This window comes from Vidua macroura, chromosome 6, assembly GCF_024509145.1.
Source record: "Vidua macroura isolate BioBank_ID:100142 chromosome 6, ASM2450914v1, whole genome shotgun sequence".
Classification (NCBI taxonomy): Eukaryota; Metazoa; Chordata; class Aves; order Passeriformes; family Viduidae; genus Vidua; species Vidua macroura.
In genome coordinates, this window is record NC_071576.1 from 34,441,781 (window position 1) to 34,465,823 (window position 24,043).

Sequence of the window (24,043 nt, forward strand, 5' to 3'; positions counted from 1 at the left end):
TCATTCTTTACATGTGGGAAACAAATAGAACCTGTGCCTCTAACCCTGTGTGTGAACAGCATGACCTCTAAGTTACTCATTTTGCAAAGGTACTCCACTCAGTAAGGCATAAATCAGTATGAGTTAAGCAGGCAAAACCACAGTAAACTTGTTTTATCTTGGATCAGTTCTGGTATTTTGTTTTTTTTTTTTTAAACCTAAAACTTGGTTGTGTCATTTGTCAGGGTTAATTTCCCTGTGTTTGCCCTAAACAAGGAATATCACTGCCCTCTCCTGTACATCCCAGAGTACCCCTTTGAAGTGCCTTCTTGAAGAATCCATAAGCTTCCCAGGAGCTGCTGAAAAGCTGATCTATGCCACATGCCTCATTTTTGAGCTGGGGTCCCAGGCCTCCCCTATTTAACACTGTCACATAATGCCTCTGGGCAAGTCACAGTCCCTGAGACAGGATGTTGTTTGTCCTTCATGGACAGAGGGCAAATATATCCCCCAGACACCTGCCAACAGGACTATCTGGGAAGGTAAAGGTCAGCTCAGGGCTTCTCTTCTTCCCAGTGTGGTGTCACAGTCTCACATTTCTGCAGGCTGGTTCTACAGACATTCCAGAAACAGTCCCCTGACACCTTACACTAATCCCCTGCAGATCACATCACCCAGACCTTACAGTGGGACAGACTGCAGCAGAATTTAAAGTATCTGTGCATGTATGTAAAGGAATTCAGTTAAATTAAATACTACTGAGATACTGCTAAGAAAACTGACAGGAGAATTTCACAGCAAAAAGCAAATACAACAGCCTTTATGACTGGCAAAATAGTGGGGGCAAGTTTGCTTAACTGGAGGGCATCTGCTACTATTTTCCCTTAATGTGAACTAAAATAGGGACCAAGAACTTCTAATTTAAGTGCAGAAGCAGGAAAAGAAAGCCAGAAGGTGCTTACCCACTATTAGAGACAAACTAGAGAAAAGTTTAGAGGATTCAATCTCAATAGTCTCCAATGGGAAGAAAGCATTCCCTCCTGAGAGAAGGAAAGCATCAGCCTCACACAACAAGTTCTCATTGCCTGGAATCCCACTAATAAGTCTTAATTTTTTGAAGGCTGTCTTCTCAGAACCCAGAGCCTCAGAGTCGGTGTATGGTGTATGACAGCTATTGCACAACATTTCAGACTAAAGTACCAAAATAATTTTGTTATTACCTTGGTCATTAATTGGAGTCATCACACCTGATATAAATAAAGCAAAGTCTGCTGATGCAGCAGACCTCCATGTCATGTAGCCAAAATTTAATTTAGGAAAATGAACATCCAAAACTGCAGCTTCTGTTGTCAGCTTGGGGGAATAGTGAGATATTCCAATTACTGCCTACATCTGTACCATCCTGACTCTCAACAGCTGGAGAGAGGTCAGTGAATCTGCAAAAATTCAATGTGGTCCTGAGTAATGGAAAACTATAAGTTTGATGCACACAGACCTTCTCTGGATAGAGCACAGGTCAGCAGTTCAGGGAGATCAGTTTTTATTCATGTCTTTGCTGTCTATCTGCTGGGTAATCCAGAAGGAAGAGAAGTCACTTTCTCTGTATTTTTTTCCATATCTTCAAAATGGGAATACTGTCTCAATCTCCTTTGCAACGTGCCATGAGATCTACTGATGAAACACCAAGCAAAAGAGCTAAGTATCAATAATAGCATCCCCCTCAAAATGACACAATCATGACTGTGTAGGTGATCAAATTAAAAAATTAAGTTGACAGTTTCCTCAAGTGCTGCATGGCAAAAAGGAAGGCCAATTAGTGATGCTAAGCCTCAGTGTGACATCTTTCAACCAGAAAACCGACGCTCCCTTTTCTCCACTATCACCTTCACCAGATCTGCTGGAAGAAGCCATCAGCCATCACGGCAGGTGAATGAGCAAGGGGTTAGGCCAGGCTTTCTGTGTCCAAGCCCTGGTGGACAGGAGGGGGACAAGGAGGAAGGGATACTGACCTTCCTACCAAACAAGGGTGGCACAACACAGAGGAGAGAGGGCAGCAGCACCAGCATGTGCTGTCTGCCCTGGGGCAACTGATAACCAGCAGCCTTGGGGCACAGGACCAAGGTGACCTTGATCCAGACAGGACCACCTCTAGCCACCACATGCACACAAAGACACGCATTTCATGAGCCCCCTGCCAGAAAGTGTCTGAAGCCTCCAACAGGAGGATGACTGCTCACTGCACAGTGCCATGGCAGCCCTTTGGAAGACCAGCATTGCCAAACTAAGCACATCCTGGGAGACAGCCCAAGGCTCACAGTGACTCATGGTGCAGACCCAGCCATGCACACAGCAGCCTGTGGGATTCTCTGGGGAGAAGCAGACAACGAGAGGCAACATGCAACTTGCACAACATCCTGCCCAAATCCTGAAGGGAAGGAACAGTATCTCACTGCCTATCAAGGCAGGCTTAATATGTTTGTCTCCAGCAGTCTCTATATAAAAGGAGTGGACAGCCCTTCTGATATCAAGTGCTCTGCCTAACACACTCATAGATAAGGGACTCTAGGTTTCCATGTGCTACCAAAGTTTAGCCAGGCTGACTTTGCAAAGAGGCTTTGCAGCCCATTGAATACCAGCTCAACACCACAACATCTCTCAATAGCCAGTTCCTTCCTGAGCCACAGACAACACTCTGCAAAGGCTCAGGGCAAATAGCTGTAATTCTAGTAGTCTGCAAGTCCTGCAAGTAACTTAGCAAGCAACAAAGGCACCTACCAAAATAGACCTCTTGGCCTAAGCCTTAACTCAGTACAGCTGCTGCAAGTGACAGGGCCACTGCAGAACTTCATTGTCTCGCATATCAGCTAGCTATTGGTAACTTGTGTATCTTTCCAAACATTCTAAAACAAAACACAGACAAATTTCCATATGAATTTGAACAGTTTTTAACAGAAGAAACAATTTAAACAGAGAAAATTTAAATTAAATTTAATGACTTGATAGAAGTTCTCTTTCTAATGTAAAAAGAAAATCCTTTAAAACTCAATTCATTTTTTGCTTCTGGCTCTTAATGATTTCTTTATTGCTTAGACATGATAAAGCAGCAGGGTCAATCATTCTTCTACATTTTCATACCTTCAAGAACCTAACATTTATTTCCATACAAAATCATTTAAAAGAAAAGTATTCAGACATCTTGCCAAAAAAAAAAAAAAAAAAACCCAAAACTTTTGGGATGATTGATCCTTTTAGTCAACAAGAGAGCTAGGATACCACTTTAGCTGCTTAGGTTATATCTGGCCCTCACTGGGGCAGGAGTTCAGAAATAACAAATGTATTGAAAAGGAGGCAGAATAATCAAATATTTGAGATTTGATCAATTTCCTTCTCAACAGATGACAGCATTCAAGATTATATGGCTTGATTCACAGCTATCCAACACTCAAACACATCCATACGTACACACACAAACACACTCTGCATAGAACCATATTTCAGTAATAATGGCACTGTTTCAATACCCCTCATCTTGGCCTGCATTCTCTTGTGCTCCCAAGAGTGTGCTCTTGGATGCTCTTGTGCACCCAAAAGTGAGTAAGGAAACTTTGACTGTGTTAGTCTAGAAAGAATCACAGAGGCAATAAGCAAGACCGCTGGCAGGACCCATTTCCCTCTTGTTCTGTAAAGCTCACATCAACTCAGCTTTTTTTGGTCCCATATATTTTTAGGGAAAGCCTCTCAAAAACAATCCTGAGACAGTTTATTTTATGTTGTTATATCTAAGTGAAGACCTGTTCTCCATTTAGTTTCCAGGGAAAGTCCTTATCCTTGGCTCTCAGGATCTGGTAGGTGGCAACGCGTCTCCTACAGTTTGATCTCAGGGGTGCTGTGTAATCCAATGCCCCTCAGATTAATTCAGCCATTGCTACACTTCGGGAGGCCAACCTACAAACTGCTTACAGCTCGCCTGCTGCTGCACGATACGAGTTTTTAAGTTCATGTGATGGAGAACAAGCTGAGAGCATGAACTGAAGCTTTGCTCTCCTTCAGTTTACACAGATCAGTGCTTCTTGGTGGCTGCAGTTCTGCAGATCCTTGGCATACATGCATAGCCACGGCAAGTTCAGCACTGTCTTACGTGTTTTCAAGATGCTGTTAAATAATTTTTCTCCTCCATGAGTCAAAAATCTTATAAAAGTGACTCCATGAGAAGACTGAGACGGTTACGGCAGTGAGATGGGCACGCTGGTGTAGGAGTTTTACACGAGCATGGAAACTAGAGCCCAAATTCCACTTTTCCTAGGCAAGGATTTAAACAGTAGGCTGAAGTGGGGAGCACATTAATTTCTTGCTGCTTTCTGACTCCCTTTGTATTGCCTGCCGATCATCTTAGTTTCCCTGCTGTTCTCTCTATTCTGTACTGGGTTTGATGGACTCTTGGTTCCTCCGCTTCAGTGTGCAGGGAATGTCAACAGCTCGTGGTGGATCCTCCTCAGTGGCAAGGCATCTAAGAGGCAGAGACTCAAATACTTAGTTAGGCAATGCTCTGGCTATTTGGTGACCCAGTGTCTTCAGACAGCCTTGTACCAAGCAATTTTGTGACTCATACACTGCCCTCTGGGTCAGCAAAACTGTACCAAACATCCTATCCACCCATCTTCCCAAAATGGGCTGAGCAAACTGTTCATTGAAATAGCAGCATTATGGGTCTAAAGCCCAAAGTTCAGATCTAAGTCACTTCAAATTTGTTTGCAGCCTGAATATTTACTCAAAGTTATTTTTCTGCATTCAGATTTAGAAAGTAGAGAAGGAAGAAAATATTAAACACACCTACTACTGCTTCCAGGTTTCTACAGCTGCTACAACGTGGACCTCAAAGAGGAGCTAGCAAAATGCAGCAATTGACCTGTGTTCACTGAATTTAAAGGCCAAAGACTGATTACTGAAAATTATCTCCACATTTCCAGACTAAAATTCCATTCCTATAATTCCTGGAGGTATGAATAAAGGAGTAAGTAGGGAGTGAATAAAGATATGTGCTGGCTGATATGATCTCCCTCCTTGTTAGCCTTATTAGCTTGATTAAATGCTATGTTGAGCCACTACAGTAATTCCACCTTCCAAATAAATTAAAAACTGCTAGCCACATTATCTCCATGGCCACTGTGGCTAGTGGACTTTGTTCCCAGCAGGCTTCTGAAGCAGAAGTGAAAGTCTCATTAATGCATCAGGTATGGTCACCATTTTAAATACACTACAAATGTCTTGTCTATCTTCTAGGCCATTGCTGGGTCAAAAACTACAGTGTTAAGCAACTTACACATACTTGTTTTCTGGACTGCCTTTTTTTTTATTAGAGTCTATGCCACAAGGTTCTGCCAAAAGTGATTTGTTTTAACCCAAGTAAAGCAACTGTATGGGTATGCTCTGATCTTCTGTCACACTTTTCAAAGACAAAAAGAAGTCTTCCATTAGCCAGCACATGAGAGAAAGGGAGTACAGCTTGGAGTACTCTCTGCTACCCCAGATCTGCTGGCCTTTCACTGATGGTCTTCTTCAAGCAAGGAAAGTCTCTGCTTCAAGACCTGGTTAAAGCAAAGAAGTACCCTTCATATTTTAGGTAGCCTGCTCACAGCAGACTGTAACCACAAACCTAACATTCTTGTTTGCTTTCTCCACAGAAATCAGCTTGTGGTTCAGTTAAGGAGACTGACCTGCAGTCAGGACAGATTAGGACAGCTGATCCCCTTCCAGCTCTGACAGTGGCTGAAGCCAGCCAACAGGAGCTTCTCTTCCTCTAACAGGAAGAACATATAATCAAGCATCAAGACTGTAGCTATTAGCTGATTTAAATGGTTTCGTAGGCTAAAACATAAGGGCCTATCAAATTAGGACATCCCTACTTCAAATAATTTAATATATTAACATCCTTCTGGGCACAGTATTGAGAGGTTTGGTACAAATATTTCCTTTCTCTGATGTCAAGATGCAAGCCTGCACAATTCTTCCTGTGATAAGTCAAGTGATTAGGTTTTACCAAAAGGAACTAGGCACTTAGTAGTCAGGAGTTTTAGCACCAGGTTCACACCTCTGTCCTTCTCCCTGCACAACTAAGGGATTTTTCTCATTCCTCACTACTGTTAACAACAGGTACTTAGAGCAATTAGACATTATCGCCTCTCTGATCTTTATTACTTCCTAGCTTAGCATCAGCTACTTAGTATGCAATAAAAAAAAAGCTGAATTAATAGGATGGGTGCTGCTTCCCTTCTTTATTCTGTATGAAAACACTGGGTCATGAAGCCACATGGGCAGGCTGTGATCTGCAATGCTTTAGACCATAATTGCCATTTGCCACAGTACTTTATAAGGGGGAAACCACAGGTAGCAAATGAACAGACATAGAGCGATCATAGAGAAGGTTATATAGGAAATACAGGTAGGCCATGGAGTCACAAAGGCTGCAGGGATTTAAGGTTCAGCAGAATAGCTTTGCAGCTGTGCCTGTGCTGGGAATTAGCTGCCACACAGACCTGCCAGTTGCACAGGCAAGCCTAGGGACGCAGGTATGAAGTATTGCTCATGTGAAAATAAAACCTCAGGACTACTGAGCAGCTCTTGCATGCCTGGGAATAATTGTTATGAGCCTTTAATCTAGGGATTGCAACAAAGTCCTGTGTTCCCTATGTTTGGTGTTCAAAAAGAGGCTTTCCCATATTTGCCCAGCCAAGTAAAACCTCATTTTTTTCCTTCTCCCTCTACCTTAACTCTCCATTAACCCTTAGCTTTATTACAGGACCTCAGAGAATGATGTATTTTCTTCCTATCCCCTGGTCCCTAGTATTTCTAAGCCTCAATTTGTCATTCCCAAGAGGGAAGGGACAGAGCTTTGAGCTCTTAAATCCTGCTGTCGGCTCTTGCCTGATAGAGGTAAGTAGGGAAACTGGTAGAAAGCTGAAGAAAGAAGCCTGTCCCTTGTCAGCATTCACCTGTAATGGACTCAAAATGTGGGGTTAAATACCATAACTAGACCTGAGAACAGAAATTAATGGGGGTACTTACACAGTTTCATCATTCTTGAACTCCAACTCCCCGTAAGTGTCTTCAAAGTCCTCTCCACCTCCTTTCGCTGTCCCTTCTACTGTCCTAAATGGCACTATGACTGTACCCCGTGCACCTGATGTCCTTAGGACTTTGACTTCCATCACACCTATGCTCTCACTGACATGTATAATGTCACACTCAAATGTGAAGATGCCAGCGTGGTCATCGTCCAGGATAGTCACTGTGGCCACACAAGGAGAAGCCAACATGGCCTTTGGGTAAGGGGAATTATTGAGCTCTGGAGGTTCCTCACTCTCCACCACACGGAGATTACTGAGCCGCACAAAGAAATGCTCATCTTCCTCAAATATGTCATCATCAATAATTCCCACCGAGAACTCCTTCTGGGTCTCCCCAGATTTCAAGACGACAGTCCCCTCTGTGAACTCGTAGTCAGCACCAGCATTGGCAGAGCCATCCTCTGTTTTATAGTCCACATAGATGGTCTTGGACATGTCCCCTCCTTTCCGCACCACTGTCAGGAGAACAGCACCACAGTTCTCGAGACACTGGTAGGAGCATGGATCAAAATAAATTTTGGAGATGAATTCCTCAGGTTCTTCTGGCCGTACTTCATGCAAGCTAGTGGTTCTCTTGGCTTGCTCAGCTGCGTGCTTTTTCAGAATATTGCCAGCTCCCGTCATCATTCTGGTTGCTTGAATTCGATAAAAGGCTCTGCTCTTCTGCTGGTGAGACAAGGCATAGTAGTTGGCCATCTCCACCAGCTGGTCCAAGTCCTTTTCTGGGTGCTTTTGCTTCAGGTCCTTTAGGATTCGGATCATCTCTTTGCGAGATTCATCTACCTCCTTCCCCTCCACAGTCACTAAGTTCCCATCTAGAAAGTGAGAGTTCATCATCTTGCCATCCATCTCAATTCCCTTAGGGTGATCACCTTCTGATTCTATGATAATGCCCCTGTGCTTATCAGTACGGTACTTTTTGTGCATATACTTATAGAAAAGCAGACGTCTATCTGCTATCCAAGCCAGAACGACACAAAGTGGAAAGAAGAACAGCGTGAGCAGGCCTTCCCAAACCTGAACCACACCTGGAGAGAAGACAGCAAGGATCATGTACAACCAGATGTAAGCAAAGATGCTCCATGCAGCTGTGACAAAGAAAACCCTCAGGTGTTTTATCTTCCTGGTTTCCCCATCAGGGATCACATAGACACAGATGGCAATGATGATAAACATATTGAAAGCAGCGCTGCCAACAATTGTAGATGGCCCCAGGTCTCCAGCTATGAATCCATGCCCACACACTTCTATCAGAGACAAGAGGATCTCAGGAGCAGAGGAACCCAGAGCCATGAGGGTCAAGTTGGAAACAGTTTCATTCCAAATCCGAATGGTTGTCGTTGTGGTCTCTCCATTGGGTTTCTTAATTGTTATTTCTTTCTCCTGTGATGTAATGACCTCTATAGATGCCATGAAACGATCTGCAATGATGGAGACTCCAAGGAACATGTAGATCAGTGCTACAAAGTATACGATAACACGGGCAATTTTGTCCCCAAGGGATGGGTTTTCTGGGTACCATATTGGCAGGATAACACCCTCCTTGCAGTCAAAAGATCCTGAACACGAGCTGTTTTGTACTGTACTGGTTGAGTCTCCCGTCAGGCCAGCATCCACCTGCAAACCATGCAAAAACAGCACAAAAGTAACCAGCCCAAAATGGAGGAAGGCCGAGGTGACAGGCTGCAAGCTTAACCACGCCATACACAAGATGCAACTTCCACTGTGTAGATCCAAAAAGGCCAAGAACCTGAAACAAACAAAACAGAGAGGGGGGAGGGAAGCATGAGAGAGAAGGAAGATGCAACATTTACCCAAATGCACTTCAGTATCTCACCACTGAAGAGTACTGGTACAGATGAATGGGCTGTCTCTCTGCCACTTTGAAGAAGGTATTTAGCAGGGACTCTAACAAACTGCAGCATTTACATGCCCTGCAGATGAAGATCAATTGCTAGAAAAGTAATTCAGAGGAAAAGTCTGTGTGTGTGTGTGTATATATAGGTATACATATATATATATATATATATATATAAATAGCTCATATATATATATATATATATATATATATATATATATATAAAATAGCTCATTCCTGACCTACATCATATGCAACAGGAGAACTGAGTGCTCAGCTACCACTCACCTAGTGATACCACGGTAATCCCCAGTACACAGCACTTCAACTCGGCACAAGCTGTCAAACCTAAGGACCCCCCTGACTCAGAACCCAGGGAATAAAACAAGTCAAGCTGTCTCTAGCAACACAGAAAGTACCATTTAAGGCCAGTGACCAATCTCCAAATGAAGTCCATTTGTAGGATGTGAGTCATAAATCATGGAGTACCTTCGTGGCCAAATCATTCCCACAAAGAGCCCCTCCTAACAGGCTGCAGAGTCTGCAGAAGGGTCCTATGGCTCCCCCAAGCTTCTGATGCACAGGGAGTCCATGTTAGAAGGTAAAGGTATCAACTCAGAAATAGGGCAGAAGACTCATGCTCGGCAAAGTGCCAAAGGCCATTTATCACTAGCCTCTCCTTTGCCATCTGGATAGTCACATTTTACATCAATAATCATGCCTTTAAATGGTCACAGAAATCTACAAAAATGCTACATTTAGGAAAAGTTGTGCTCATGAAACTCAGAAGAGAGAGCAAAATGCACGTACCCACTAACATTCCCTCTGCAGCCCTAAGAAGTTGATATATTTTCAAATATCTTCTAAAATGAAAGCAATCTCTAACCTAAAATACCATATAAAAACAATGGAGCTGATCGACGTAGCACATAGATTTGGCATATCACTGCCCAATAATACCTTCTATTACTTACAGACTACATTGCTGTAGGGCTTGCACCACTTAAAATTGGATTTTGAACCCTTCACATTATCATGGATCACACTTTTCTCCTTCCTTCATAAAGGGCCTCTGGAAGAATTTGATCTCAGGCTTAACTGACAAGTCACATTTGTGAGTCCAGACACGGGCAAGTATCTCACAGGAAACATCAGCCTTAATAGTGGCATTATCTACAGCACATGGAAGGTTCAAAAGCCTTAACTCCCACTAACTTTCATTGAGGTTTGTACTGCCAAATGAGCAGGCCTGGGATTCATTTCCCCTACTGTAACTACCCAAATCTTGGGCAGCAAGTCAAACCAAGTCTCTCAGGCTCCCTTTGTAGTAAGAGGAAAGAGACACTCATTTCCAGGGAATGATCCTTCCCATCCCACCCCGTGCTGACACGAAAGATGTATTTAAGACCTACATCTCCAGAAGGGATTATGTCCCTTTACACCTGTCTCTACTTTCTCAAGAGGGTGCCCAGTCACGCAGTTTAGAGCAAGATGCCTGAACTTCAGATGACAGCAGTTAAAAGAGATGAACTAGCTCCTGAACACTTGAGGAGATCCACCCTCCTCTCTGAACTGTAAATATACCAGACAACATTATTTTGTTATCAGCAGTAATAAATGCATCTCAAATGGCTATTTTATCATCATATTGTGTTGCTTGCCTATTTCCAAAAGCAGGTGCAATCTTCCCAATATCAACAAAAACATTTTCAACTTTCAGATAAAAATCTATAAAGACAGCAAAACAGGAGGGAAAGCATGAACACAGACTGCAAATGAACAAAACTGTTCCTGACAAAGCACAGCAGAGGGAAGAGAATTGATTATACAGTATCAGGATCACACATCCATATCTGACACCCTTGATATTAAAAAACAATACAATTCTTCATGCTGTGTGGACTAATTCAGAAGAGTGAAATTCTCCCATGTTCGCCTACATACCTTCCTACCCCAAAGCCCTGCTGCCTGATCGAGCTCCCAGGCGTAAGAGGGACCTCAGCCCCAGTGAGGACTGCTAGACAGCCCCAGCCCCAGCCTTGAAATCTCACTAAAACACCCCAGTGCCTCCACAGCTCAGGGTAACAGGGAGGAATGAGCTACCCAGCAAATACAATTCAGATTCAGTTTGATGCTCCCATTTTCTCCTCCTTCCCTCTCTGCACAGTATTTGCCTAGATTTCAGGCTGCAGGGTGTTGGGAAACCCCTGAGAAAGGGCCAGTGAACGTGCAGGCCAGTGACTATGAGCAAGCCCAAGATCTCTGGGCTGCAAGGTAGATGTGTGCACATGACAGCAAAGATGACACATCCCAGGTGCCTCTGACGCAAGGTGCACACAGAGACCAGCTGCATGAGCACAGCAGCTCCAAAAACACCCCAGGCACAGCAGATCATCCTTTTCCATACTGCAGCTGCTGGCAGGTATCCACCAACCTCTTGACACTTTCAGCTCCCAGCTCCTACTTAACTGTACCACATCTAGTAGGTGCTGTGTCTTCCAAGATCAGCCATGTAGAAATGGCTGACAGAAAGACAGGAGTAGTTTCAAAAACATATACGTGACTCAAGCACCTAAATTTTGTTTCAAAAATTATTTAGGAATCTAAGTATCACTTAAATTAAGAGCCTTGTCTAGGAATAGTGCAATGACTAAATGCCCTCTGAAATAAATCACTGCTACCACCAACCTCCTTCTCTGTGGGACAAACAACTTCTGTAATTAACACTGTCTACCTTCTGTAATGTCATGATGGTTTCTATTGCTAGGCATTCCTCGACACACTCCAGGACCTTGCCAGTTCTGCTTAAATTTTTAATTTGATTTTAAGCAGAGGGTAATTTTACTATTATTTATCAAACTAATAGTATGTTATCTCAAAGACAATCTCTACCAGGGTAGCCTCTGTTTGTGCTTTAGGATCTCCAAACTCAGGCTGTGTTGCAGACTAAAATCTCAGAGTTTGGGAACATTTTTCTTCACCGATTTTCATTTGCTTTGACATCAAGTAGAGGTCACAATCATTTTTCTAAAATGAAACGATAATGACCCGATCCTGCAATTCTTTGCCACAGACAAAACTTCCCAGTGGGATCAACAGGAACTTTGCTCACAGCCATGCTGTCTAATAAGATCTTAATTTTTTTTTATGTTCATTAACATGAAAAACAGTAACCTAACCAAACTGAAAAACACAGTGAAGCATTCTTATAGTCATCCCCCTATTGAGAACTGCTGCAAAAATGCTTTATAACAGAATAAAAGCATTAAATTTTAAAACTGGTCTTCAGAAAACATTGAGGTAATGGTTTGACACTCAGGTGACAGAGGACAGAAGAGTTAAAATTCACTCTCTAGCTCCAGGTCAACAAGGTTGCTTACACAAGGTGCATGTTCTCCCTAAGATATAGATACTAAACTCAGGCCAAAAACCAGTGGAGGGAACTCCTGGCCTGCCCAGAGTGCAGCAGACACATCCCCACTCCTCCTCTAAACAGCAGCATTGATCACAGCAGGGCTGACTATGACAGGAGCCAACCTTCAGTGTGAGACCTGCTCTGAACACCAGGCCTCCAGGTGGGCTTGCAGCACAATCCTGAGTCACTCCTTGGCACTCAGGAGGCATCACGGTGTCTGACCCCCATCACGGTGTCACCCCTCTGACACCAGTGAGACAAAACACCCGTCTGGTGCAGAGGGGTGTCATTCCAGCACTGTCACTGCCCTGGCCCTACAGGATGCGAACAGCAGGAGGCTGCAGCAACAGTAGAAAGCTAGTTGGTACTGGGTGATCACAAGGATCATAATTTCCACTACCTCTTTGCTCTCAGACATAATTTTCTTCCAAAAGTCTCTGCCCTGCTACTGCTTCCAAACTGAATACATGGAAATAAGGGTATTGGCAGTGAGAGGACCAGAAAGTGTCCCCTGTATGGCTGGGTAAGTTCAAAGCAATCAATCAATGCAAAAGAGAGACAAAGTGCTGTGAGCATCACTGCACCAGGATGAGCTAGCATTCAACAGCAAGGCTCTGGAAGACACATAATAGTTATATTAGTGAAAGGAAATCCTTCTACAAGAGTTGACAATGGCCACATCATCTATAAATGCACAAATAGAACCCATAAATAAAAAGATGAGTCTTGAAATCCTTCTGAAGACAGTTCAGAGGGTAGTAGGGACCACGCTTGTCACAATTAAGGTCTCTTCCAACCCAAACCACTTTATGGCTCTATGGGACAATTCTATTTTATAATAGCTGAATTTCAGAAGACTGATGGTTTGTCTACTGTGGATTTGTATTTGGCATGAAGCTGGCAAGGCTATACTGATACCTTATAATTTAGGTTTTTTTATACAACTTCTTACATGATTTTAAAGGTAATGTTATTTGCAAAAGGAAGGCTTTACATGAAATTAAATCAAGAGGCAACATAACACAGTGATGGCTCATACTATGTAACCTCTACATACCAAGTTCCTAATATCACTGCTCATTAAATACAAAACCAAAGGCAACCCCTAAGTCCCTATGAATTTCTTATTTAGGCAAAATGCCCCTTAAACCATCAAAAAAGTCTTTGGATTTGACCTTGAAATAAGATTAAGTCTTCTGGCACCCCCCTCTCCTTCCCCTCTTCCTCCCACCTCCCAAATAAATGAGACATGGGAGTACATCTGTGGCCATCCATCCTCTCTCCCAGACATGAGACTAGCCAGGAAAGGCAGCTGATTAGATCTCAGCGTGGGGTGAGCCCCACTCAGGCGTGGGTGCTGCACTGGGGCCAGGCAGAGATGGCTCAAGGTGCACTTGGCAAGCATCTGTTCCCAGCACACAGCAGATCCAGCACTGCTATCAGCATCATCTCACAGCCCGCTCCAAAGCTGGGGGAGACAGAAATAAGGCTCAGCTTAATAACATGACTTCACATTCCTCAGTTCCAAAGCATAGAAAAGCTTTTTGATTGAACATAGAGGGTTTTTTCACAACCATGAGCAAAAATTGAAATTATAGCCTTTCTGCAAAGAACACAAATAACTGAGTTTTCACAGAGGAGGTATTATACCTAATGCACGGTCCTCCCTCCCCCAAAATAAAAGCACAGTAAAATATTTAATACAAAACAAAGCCTATTTTTCAATTTTCTCCATTGAAATGCTATTGAGCCCTTTGCTCATCACTACAATAATAGTGTCCAGAATGCAAGTTAAGATTTACCTGCATGTCAAAAGCCACAGGCATGTAATCAGATCCATTTCATCTGACAAGTACAAATTTCCAACACAGACCAGGCCTTAAACTGTCAGACTAATAGCACATGCCTGCCTATCTGAAACTAGCACAACCAAGGAGACCAAGCTGACTTCATACAGATTATGACACAGCAAATAGGTAGTTTACCCCTGTACTACTGCACCAGCTAGGTTTTATGAGGGAAACAGCACCATAACTCACGTCTAGACCATGACAGATCCCCACAGCTCGGCTCGATGGAAAAGTTATGGCAGAGAGCTGTAGGTGCTTGTTGCTTTGCACTTCACAGTAAACATGCCAAAGCCCAGAATTAGCTGCCTATGGATTAATCACCTTGGTATGTGTCAAAAGCAGCCTTTCTTTTTGCTCAAGATGATGCAAAAAAAAGCTACCATAAAAAGAGCTACCAGCTTTCTTAGAAAGTCTTTAATATTTACAAGCTGATGTCTCTGCTAATTTGAGCAATACCCACCATTCTAGCACGGTAAATGAGTGTTAATTGACATAACAACTCAAGTCTACTAATTCCTTACAGAAATGCTGCAGTGATGAGATCCAGCTACATTTGATGATCCCCGGGGCTGGACCAAGCAGAGCACAAGTCTGTGTACAGCTAGGAACAGCCTCCAAACACTCAACTTGCTCTGGGGAGCCAGTCCACACTGTTTTTTCTGTATTTTAGTATCCATGATGCTCCTGGAAAAGCAGGGGCATAAATAGCTAACCCATAAAGATGCCTGTACTTAATTGTCCCTTTCCAATACCCCACTGACTACACTTGACTGGCCAGGCATTTTATTTCCTTGCTCACACCTGACCTGAAAAATACCTGTATAGGACAGACAGATATATGGATATCAGAGCTGCAACACAGCTCTGTACACAGACATGCACAGGAGGTGGCAGACACTGCAGAAAGCCTCCAGTGGGCAGCCACAGCCACACTTTAAGAGCCATCCTTATTTATGGCATGTGGTAGTGCAGCCTCCTTTGGAGCCACGGTACATTCACTCTTCTGCTCCTGTACACATCCATGTCTGAGATTCCTCAGCCTGAGAGACAGCAAGAGTTGCTCTTTTTTCCCCCAGAACCATAGCCTCTTTTACATTCAAACCCCAAAACCTAGTATTTAGGCTGACATACAGAGTAGTAGTGGGCACGCTCCTGCTTAAAAGGCAGTATTATCTGCTCAGATATAGATGAGGGTTTTTTCCTTTTCATGAATATTACACAATCTCACTGTTGTTTTTCCAGGACTTCCAAGAAGGCACTTCACACAGGAGGTAGCAGGGATCTCTGAAGGCCATCTACTTCAAACCCCCAGCTCAAATAGGGCCACCTAGAGCCAGTTGCCCAGGACCACATCCAGCTGGCTTTTGAATACATTCAAAACATATTCAAAAATATATTTGAGGATATTCAAACACAACTCCTCTGGTCAACCTGTGCCTGTGCTCAGTCACCCGCATAGTAAGAGACTAAGAAGCATAGCTATGGGGTCCAGGCCTGCTTTGACCACCACATCCCAGTGTTGGGGCACAGGGGCCCAAAGCAAACTCATCCTGGGTACCAACTGCACCTGGAGCTCATGGCAGTGCCTCGGTGACAGCCACATGTGCATTTGGCAACAAGTCACTGTTGTGGCCTTTCAGAAGTCACTGGGAAGCCTTCATTGCACATTTAGAGGCAGACCTTCAAGGATCAGTCAGTCTTTTCAACACATTTAGAGGAGTTTCTTAACACAGTTAAAAAGCCTTTAGGTGCTTGTATGCCATTACAGGTGAACTCCCCATTCTTCCCAATGACTGAATGGCCCCAAAATGAAAGGGAAGGTTCAGCCACATTCTCCAGACTCTTATGCTCATGATGTGAAAGGCCCAGTGAAGACTGGGCTAAAAATCTTCCCTTTTAGGTTTAGGAGACTGAGGGAAATAAAGAAGTGGAGTTACTTGGTCACCCACTCAGTGGTCCCCCTGCTTCTTCCATGGACTGCAGCTTAAGGAGACAACACAGAGCACGTGACAACACATGGGGTTGCATCAGGCACTGGCTCCTCTGCTGCAGCCTTCAAGGCACTGGCTTTCAACACACTGTCTTGCTGGTTTATAAAGAGTAGTGAAGACCATTTGGGGAGCTGTAGGGGAAGGGGAAAAACATTTCAGCAGTGTGAGGAAAACTTCTTGTCAGTGAAAGACATTTTATGTACTGCCCGTGGCAGCACACAGGGTGTGTTATTTACTGCTCCTGCTTCATAGACATATTATACTGCTGGTTCAGGTGCCACCATCAGAGTGCAACTTATCACCTAGTGACTCACAGCATCCTACAGATGACAGCAGCAACTCTGACATTTCTTTAGCATTCTGGTGAAAGATCTGCAACTGTTACAATTAAAGACTCTAGGATTTGTTGTCAACAGTGCACTTGTGCTGCAGAGCCCATAGTTATTTGCACACAGAGGCAGGCTAAATGGTACATAAAGAGAGAAGAGGTGTTGTAGTCATATCTCACCCTTAGATCCAGACTTTGTTAAGAAAAACACAAGTTTTCTGACAGAAAACACCTATTTGAGGCAAACAAAAACCACGTGATGTGCTGGATTTGGTGCAACAAGTAGGCAGGCAGGGAGCCCTTCCCTACCTGGCTCCCATGCTCTTGGTGCAGCCACCAGCAAGCCATGCGGAGTGCTAATCCCAGGAGCTGGGGCACTCAGCGTTCCCATCCTCTGGAACAGCCTATTTATTTCTTAACTTCTCCTTCAAGGAAAAATAAAAACAAAATCTATTAGTTTTTTTTTTTGTCTATATGCAGAAAAAAAAAAAAGTCACATCACACAGAAGAGAAATTATAGAAATTATAAGCCCTCCACAAATCTGTTCAGAAGTGCCTGTTCCTGGCTTAGCAAGAAAGAAGATATTAAAAAGTGAATGGAGGCAGAAGCAGCAAATGGGGAAGTGGGAGACTGGGCAGAAAACTGGGAGGGGAGAGAAGGTTACACTTCAGAAAGCATCTTTACTACTGCAGCAAAAACAAGTGGTTGTTGTTTGTCATATTAGAAAAGCCCTCAGCCTAATTAGCACAGATTTAATTTATTTCAGAGCTAGCTAGACCAGAGACAGAAGAGCTGTCTGGTCCATGCCTCAGGGACTTCCACTGCCTTCTTCCCCTTGTGACCATTATTTCCTAGTACTTTGTCCAGCTGAGTTTTAAATTATCCAAGTGATGGCATTTCCACAACTTCCCATAGAGATTCCGCCATGATGTAATTTATCTTGGAGGCTTTAGCCATCTTCCTTATATTTAGGATGAAATTAAGAAAATTTATTCTGCTAGTTCTCATTATCATGTCCTTGGAGCACTCTCACCATTCTCCTCCCTGTCTGAGATTTACATGCTTCAGATACTTGTAAATAGCTCTTCTCCTCCACAGCTTTTCTTTGGCCAAAGCACACAAATTTATTTTAATCTTTATAAATTAGCCTAGGCTGCCCTTTAATCATTTATCTTCATCTCCTCTTGATTCTCCATCTTCAAGGTAGTTAGAAGCAGATGGGTATCTGGGAGAGCCATAGCTCAGTGCCTGCTCCCACCAAAAACAACAGCAGATCTGCCCTCTTTGGAGCAGGAAACCCACACCTGGACAGTGAAAACTTGCCTCTCAGCTCTGCTGTACAGTACGTTTTCACGAGATACTGGACCGTTACAAAGGTTAAATCAACACTGATACACAGAAACTCACTGTGTTGCTCACTTTTTAAGATCTCTCCACCTGTTTGCTGTGCGCCCCCCCAGCACGGTGGGGCTGGCACAGGGAGTACAGTGCTGACTGCCATGTGCGGAATGAAAGCAGAGATTTCCAGAGTTTCAACCAAAAAGTCAAGGTCTCCAGCTGAGATGTGGGAAATACGCTGTAACACGCCCACTGCTTCTGCAGATCTGAGCACAGCAGGAGGCATGAAAAATGCACTGAGCTATGGGTTATCCTCAAAATACCTCCCACTTCACTTGGAAGGTGCCAAAACCTGTAAATTCACCCAATTTGAATACAGATACCAAATAAGATTCCACACACCACCCTCACCCTTTACTGCCATATATTCCCACGTCTCTCTTATTGACAATTTAGATATCTTAATCCTTTGGTGTTTTTGCAGCTGCTAATTCTGCAACTGCTTTAAAAAAATAAGCCTTCACATCCACCATGATTAATTCATTCTTCATAAGTCCAGGCTGTTTATTGCTCTTTGCTCATTTCTGCACTAGCTGTTTACAGATTCTCTTTTAATACTAGCTCTGTTATTTGCTAGAGACTCAAGTCATATTTACCATATGGTAATTGCAGAGATGACATGGACAACAAACAGTGGAAGCTGAACCACTACGGCAATTACAGTAAGTGGCAGCAGTCTCCAGGCTATCTGCTGCCCCACCTCCATTTCTTCCCTCCCCACCCTCTGACAGCTTTCCCTGTGGGCTGTATAAAGCCATATGCCACTCTGATCTCTACAGCAAAGACAGGCAGAAATTTGTTCTTCACTACAGAATTACCAGACAGGTTGATTCACCTTTTTCCTTTCAGTTTCTGTTCCAACTGCAGGTCTGCCCTCGCTGGCTGGCTGCCCTGCTCTGTCCTGCCAAGGGCAGGTAATCTGAAATACTGTCTAGAGCTAGACACCCTCAATACCTATATCCTTCTTTCTCACCATTACAGCCTCACTACCTTCCTCCTCTGCCTCATCCATGGTCCCAGTATGCCTCAGATATTCCCCCAAAGGAGTTGTAAAGGACCACATTTCAAAGGGTGGTTAGAAGCTTAACAGAGCAGCTCCTTTTAACCCACTTGGACACCTGGAACCCACAGAAATCACAGATTTTCCACTGGACACCTAAACACGATTTACAATTCCTGCAGAAAATCAAACAGATGACTGTGAGAGACTACTGCAGTTTTCTCCAAAGAAAGACATGAGGTTATTTCTTGATTTCTACCAAGAGCATCAAGCAGATTCCATACCCAGATGTCATAGGGCTAAGCCAGTCCATTAAAAAGATCCAAAAAAAAAAAAATCAAGATTACCTATATGCACTTGCCAGCTTGGGGGCAGTGCATACAACAAAGCACTTTGTTTGAAAAGGATGAGACTTCTCACCTGTGATTTCCAACACACCTGCAATGATACTCTCCCAATTCCCACCAGTCAGCAAGTCTTAACTTAGATACCAGTGCAGAACACTTGAAAACTGGATGCAGGACATTGTGTATCAGAAGAATTTTCTAGCAACACATATAATAATCATACTGCTGTTTATCTCCAAAGTGAAGAAATAGCACTCTCCTGGTATTCAGAGCACTTACTTTCACCAGCTTCCTCCCCTTGACCCTCCCCTCCAAAAGCCTGTTTCTGCACAAAGTCATCTTAAAAACCAGAACTATCGTTCCAGCCTAGTCAATTTGCATACCATCAGAGGAGGGCTGGCAAGAGAGAAGAAAGAGTACTTAGGACCAGAATTTCTCTAGCGTAAATCAGCATAGGTCCAGTGAGCCCAAGTCAGCAGAACCAGCTTATTCTATCGAAAGAGATGCCTTAGGAACTTTGGCAACATTTCATACAACAGAAACCTACAAAAGGAAAACTTAATCTATTTCTTCTTCACAACCCATGTCACACACAGCAGCTGGGGGTATCATCCTACTTCCTCCATACAACTATATTGCTGTTCATTCTGCCCTGGTTCCTCCCTCCTCCCAATACTCCATGCTGGCCCCAAATCTGCTACAACTAGTCCTGCCAACAGGAGCAGCAGCTGAGTCATGGGAGATGACCACTTCAGCCAAATACACCGAAACCAGACAAGAGAAGGAGAAAATTCTCCTTCTCCCCACAATCTCAGACTGCAGCACAGAAGGCTTGGAGTTTCTCCCCTCTACCATGTGCCCAGTGTCACCTTGGATCAGCACGTGAAGTGCCTCATCCTGGAGGTAAAATGACAGGAGTCACTGGCTTAATGCATGTGCTTGAATAACATACTCATGCCATGCAGCACTCACTGTACAATCTATTTAAGCCACCAGGGCAAAAAAAGAGGACAGCTTCTATCCTGCCACTGAGGGGCACAACCTCCATTATGGATCCTAGTAAGTCACATATCTCCATCAGTTTTACTCAGGAGTTTGAGTCCCCTTCAGGGACAGCAAAAATTATTTTTTCATCCTTTTCTGCAATGAGAAAATTCAAACTGGGATGCATTTAACTTACTTTCAAGTCCAAATCTCTCCTAAGACCCTGCTACAGCAAGAAAATTGCAGGGTCCCGCTCTTGCTGCAAGTTTCAGTGAAGGACTGACTTGAGCAACAGCTGAGGCAGGAATAAACAGCCTGTTTTCACACCCTTACTCAACACTCACTCCCTACCCCTCCTGCCTCAGCCCAGAAAGCCTCTTGTGCCCAGCCATACTTCTGTGGTGGTGCTCTGAACCCCACTCGTCCTGAGGTTGCTGATGACAGCAACTCCTGTCATCTGGGAAACCTGTCACAAGTCACAGGCAAATAAATGCTTTGCCAAAACAGAAGCAACAGTCCCCCAACACCAACAAGTGAGAGCAATGGATAAGAAGAGTGTTATCCCAGGCAGAGCCACCCTTAGTGTTGGATTCAGGTCAGTGACATGAACAGGTAAAAGAACAAGCACAAAACATCTTTGACAAAATAATGGTCACTTTTCAAGACAAACAAAGCCTTGAAACTAATCCATTTTGCAGTGGGAGTTCAATGAACAGACAAATGAATAAAATGGGTACTCAATGAATTTGAGGCCTGTGTCAAAACAACCCTCCACTCTGCAGACATAGAAACACCTCTAGATCATCCCCCTGACTCCTCCTCCCACAGAACCCTTCTGGTCTTCCCAAAACCCAGCTACCAAGACCACCACCCCTTGATCTGGGTTGATTGCACCAAGCCCACCATACCTAGTAGCTGTTGGCTCCCATACAGATACTTGCAAATTATGACCACACCACCTCTTCATGTTCTCTTTTCAACAGTAAGTAGATGAGGTTTTTGGAATACTGCACAACCCAACATAACTCCCACATCCCCTCCCTCAGCCTTTGCTGGGAAATTAGCTCTGGCCTGAGGGATAGAGGTGGTCAACCAAGCCAAAAGAAGCTTGATGCTGGGAAGCTAGAAGGCATGGAGTTTTTAAGGGAAGTCAGGAGTTGGGGCAGTTACTGAGAATCATGAAGAAACCTATATATTTAAGAAGGAAGAGCAGAGGCAGGAAAAGGCCACAGCTGGGGGAAGGAGGGGTGTTTGTGACTCACTGGGACACACAAACAGCAAAGAGATGGATCTAGGCAGGCAGCAGGCAAGCCAGCAGATTTTTGGGAGTGACGTAGGTGCACGAAGTGCAGCGGAACATCTTCTCACCTTCAGTCTCCTGGTGTGATTCCCCAGAGGGGAGGCAGCTCCATCATGCACTGAAGGTTAAGCTGTGCCTTCTACCTGGCACAAGAGCACGTTGCAGCCAATGGGTAAAACTGCCTACCTACTTAAAAGCAAACCCCAACACTGCCAGAAGGGACAGGCTTTATTTTTAGCTGGGACACCAGCAGGGTCACTGCTGGTGCTGCATTTCCCCATGGAAGCCAGGGTTTCATGAAGTGTGCTGTGTGCGCAGGGTCACTGCAGGGGAAACATCTGTCAGGTCAGCTTTGGGGAGATGGATTATTTAAGTTAAGAGAAGAGGAAACATTTACTAAAAGAAGTGAATCTGAAACTACTCTGCAAGGTTAAAATGAAAGGAAAAAAAGAGACTTAAAGAGTCAGAGTGGGTGGTAATTTGTGTGAGGCCAGTTAGTCCACCCATCTCCAAAAGGCTCATACCCCATCACGGCTAACTCTAGCAGCATTCCCTCTGCTTGCCTCCTATGGTGCAAGCTTTGAAAGGCTCATTCTTGTCTAGGGGCTGCAAAACAAAAGCAGCAGCAAGTCATTATCCCTCATCAGAATCCTTCACAAAGGAAAAGTACACAGAGAGCACCTTGCCTCACACCTTGAAGACAGCAACACTGAGAGCTCCACCTCACTCTGGTCCCTGGGTCCTCACACAGGGCCCCAGTTAGCACCACGGCCAGCAGCCCCCCCAGGACTCTCACACTGGCCAAGTGAGCCCACGCTCAGCGCCCACGGCAAGCGCACGGGCAGCAGCACAAACTGAGCTCACCACAATCCCATGGGGACAAGGAGTCAGGTCCTCCCTTGCTAGGGGGTTTCATGGGTGCAAACCTAATAAAACAGTTGGCACTGCTCCCACTTGCACTGCCAGGGAATGCAGTCTGGAGGCTTCAACATGGAGAGATGGCTGTGGATGAAGTGCTGAGTGCTAGTGTGAGGCTTTCAAGGGACTTGAAAGAATTGAGAGCAGAGGGGAAGTTCTCATTTTATTCTCTTCTTGAAAAACCTGAGTCCATTTGGCATGTTGCATCTGACAAATAGCTTGGCCTAGACGGTCTGATTTTTTTTTAATCAGGATCAACCCCTGTGCATGTTCTTGGGAAGATTTTATATTAAAAACTATTTTGGTTTTTTTTTTTTTTTCTGCTTTTTGTGCTTCTTAATAGCTTAAGAAGTGCTTTGCAGATCTCATCACTCTTAGATTCTTTGCAACTAATTTGCATTCAGTACTATCCGTTTCATCAAGCGCAGACTTCAAGGCTGAACCAACTCCAAACCTTAACTGCTGCAGACAATTCAGGCAGAAGCTTCACAGGTGGAAGCAGGGCTTCTTAAGCCAACCTGAACATTTTCCACCTCTGGTCATTTGTTACCACTCTGCTCTAGCTCTCCCCTTTTTATTGGCATTCCTGTTTGCATGGCTAGGGCATGAATAAGGACCAGGAATGTGTCTGGCAGAAAGGCAAGCAGAACCCACCACCTGGGCACACATGCCACTATGCCAGTATCCTGCAGGGGTGGGACAGGAGCAGAAACAAGTAGCCAGGGTGGGAAGCTGTAAAAAACAAAGTCCAGATGACAAGTATGGCAAGTGCATTAGCTGTATGGCAGAGGCAGGCTTGCCTCTTGCAGTAGTGAATCCTGTAACGTCTCCTGAACCATGTAACAGCCTTGTCCTGCAATGCAAGGGCAGAGACTTATCTCTGTGTCCATTTTTCCCAATTAACATGTGCTCAAGAGTCTCTGCATAAAGCAAATCAAAACCAGAAAAGAGGATAAAGGTGCTTATTAAGGTGAACTTGAAGCTCAACATCAAGATACTGCTTCCCAACAAGGAAGGCTTCCCTCAAGTTGGTAAACCAAGACATCCACGTCTTAATCACCCAAGACAAATTTTCTTGACAGTAAACAGTATGGAGAGCAAAAGGGCAGGTTCTTTATACAGAGCATTATTCCAAGTACCCTCACCTGTGCATGGCAGAGGCAGTGCTGCCTTCGCTAATTAGTGTGCAGGGAGCTGTGGCTCTGGGGCAGTGGTGGAATTCACAGCCTGCTTGGACTCTGACTCTCTCCTAGCACTACTCACATCTAGGTGAGCTAGGACACATCCAGAGTGAGCTGCAGCCTGACTGCAGAATGAGGTGCCAACATGCTCTAACCCTCCTCCCTGCTTCTGCCCCTTCTCTGGGGATGGGAACCAGCTTTCACCAGCATGCATGCATTGGCAGGGCACCTTCTGTTGTCAGCACTGGAGTCCCACGTTCACTCCTGGACATGTCACCTTCAACACAACCTCAGCAGTCAGATCTAAGTGCCCTCTCACAGGTACATCTGTGCATCACTACACTTCTTCTCATTAAAACTCCATTCTGC

The 24,043-nt window shown here is 44.2% G+C and overlaps 1 protein-coding gene across 6 annotated transcripts in view; it reads right to left on the reverse strand.

Moving 5' to 3' along the window:
* SLC8A3 (solute carrier family 8 member A3) overlaps nt 1–24,043 on the reverse strand; it is a 111,706-nt gene that overhangs the window by 82,641 nt on the left and 5,022 nt on the right. For 5 of the 6 annotated variants that reach the window (XM_053980671.1, XM_053980670.1, XM_053980668.1 and 2 more), the window contains exon 2: nt 7,042–8,853. In XM_053980671.1, the coding sequence (XP_053836646.1) occupies nt 7,042–8,807 (1,766 nt within the window). In that variant the 5' untranslated portion in view covers nt 8,808–8,853. The remainder of the gene's footprint in view (nt 1–7,041; nt 8,854–24,043) is intronic. The other variant, XM_053980672.1, reaches the window with a different exon arrangement.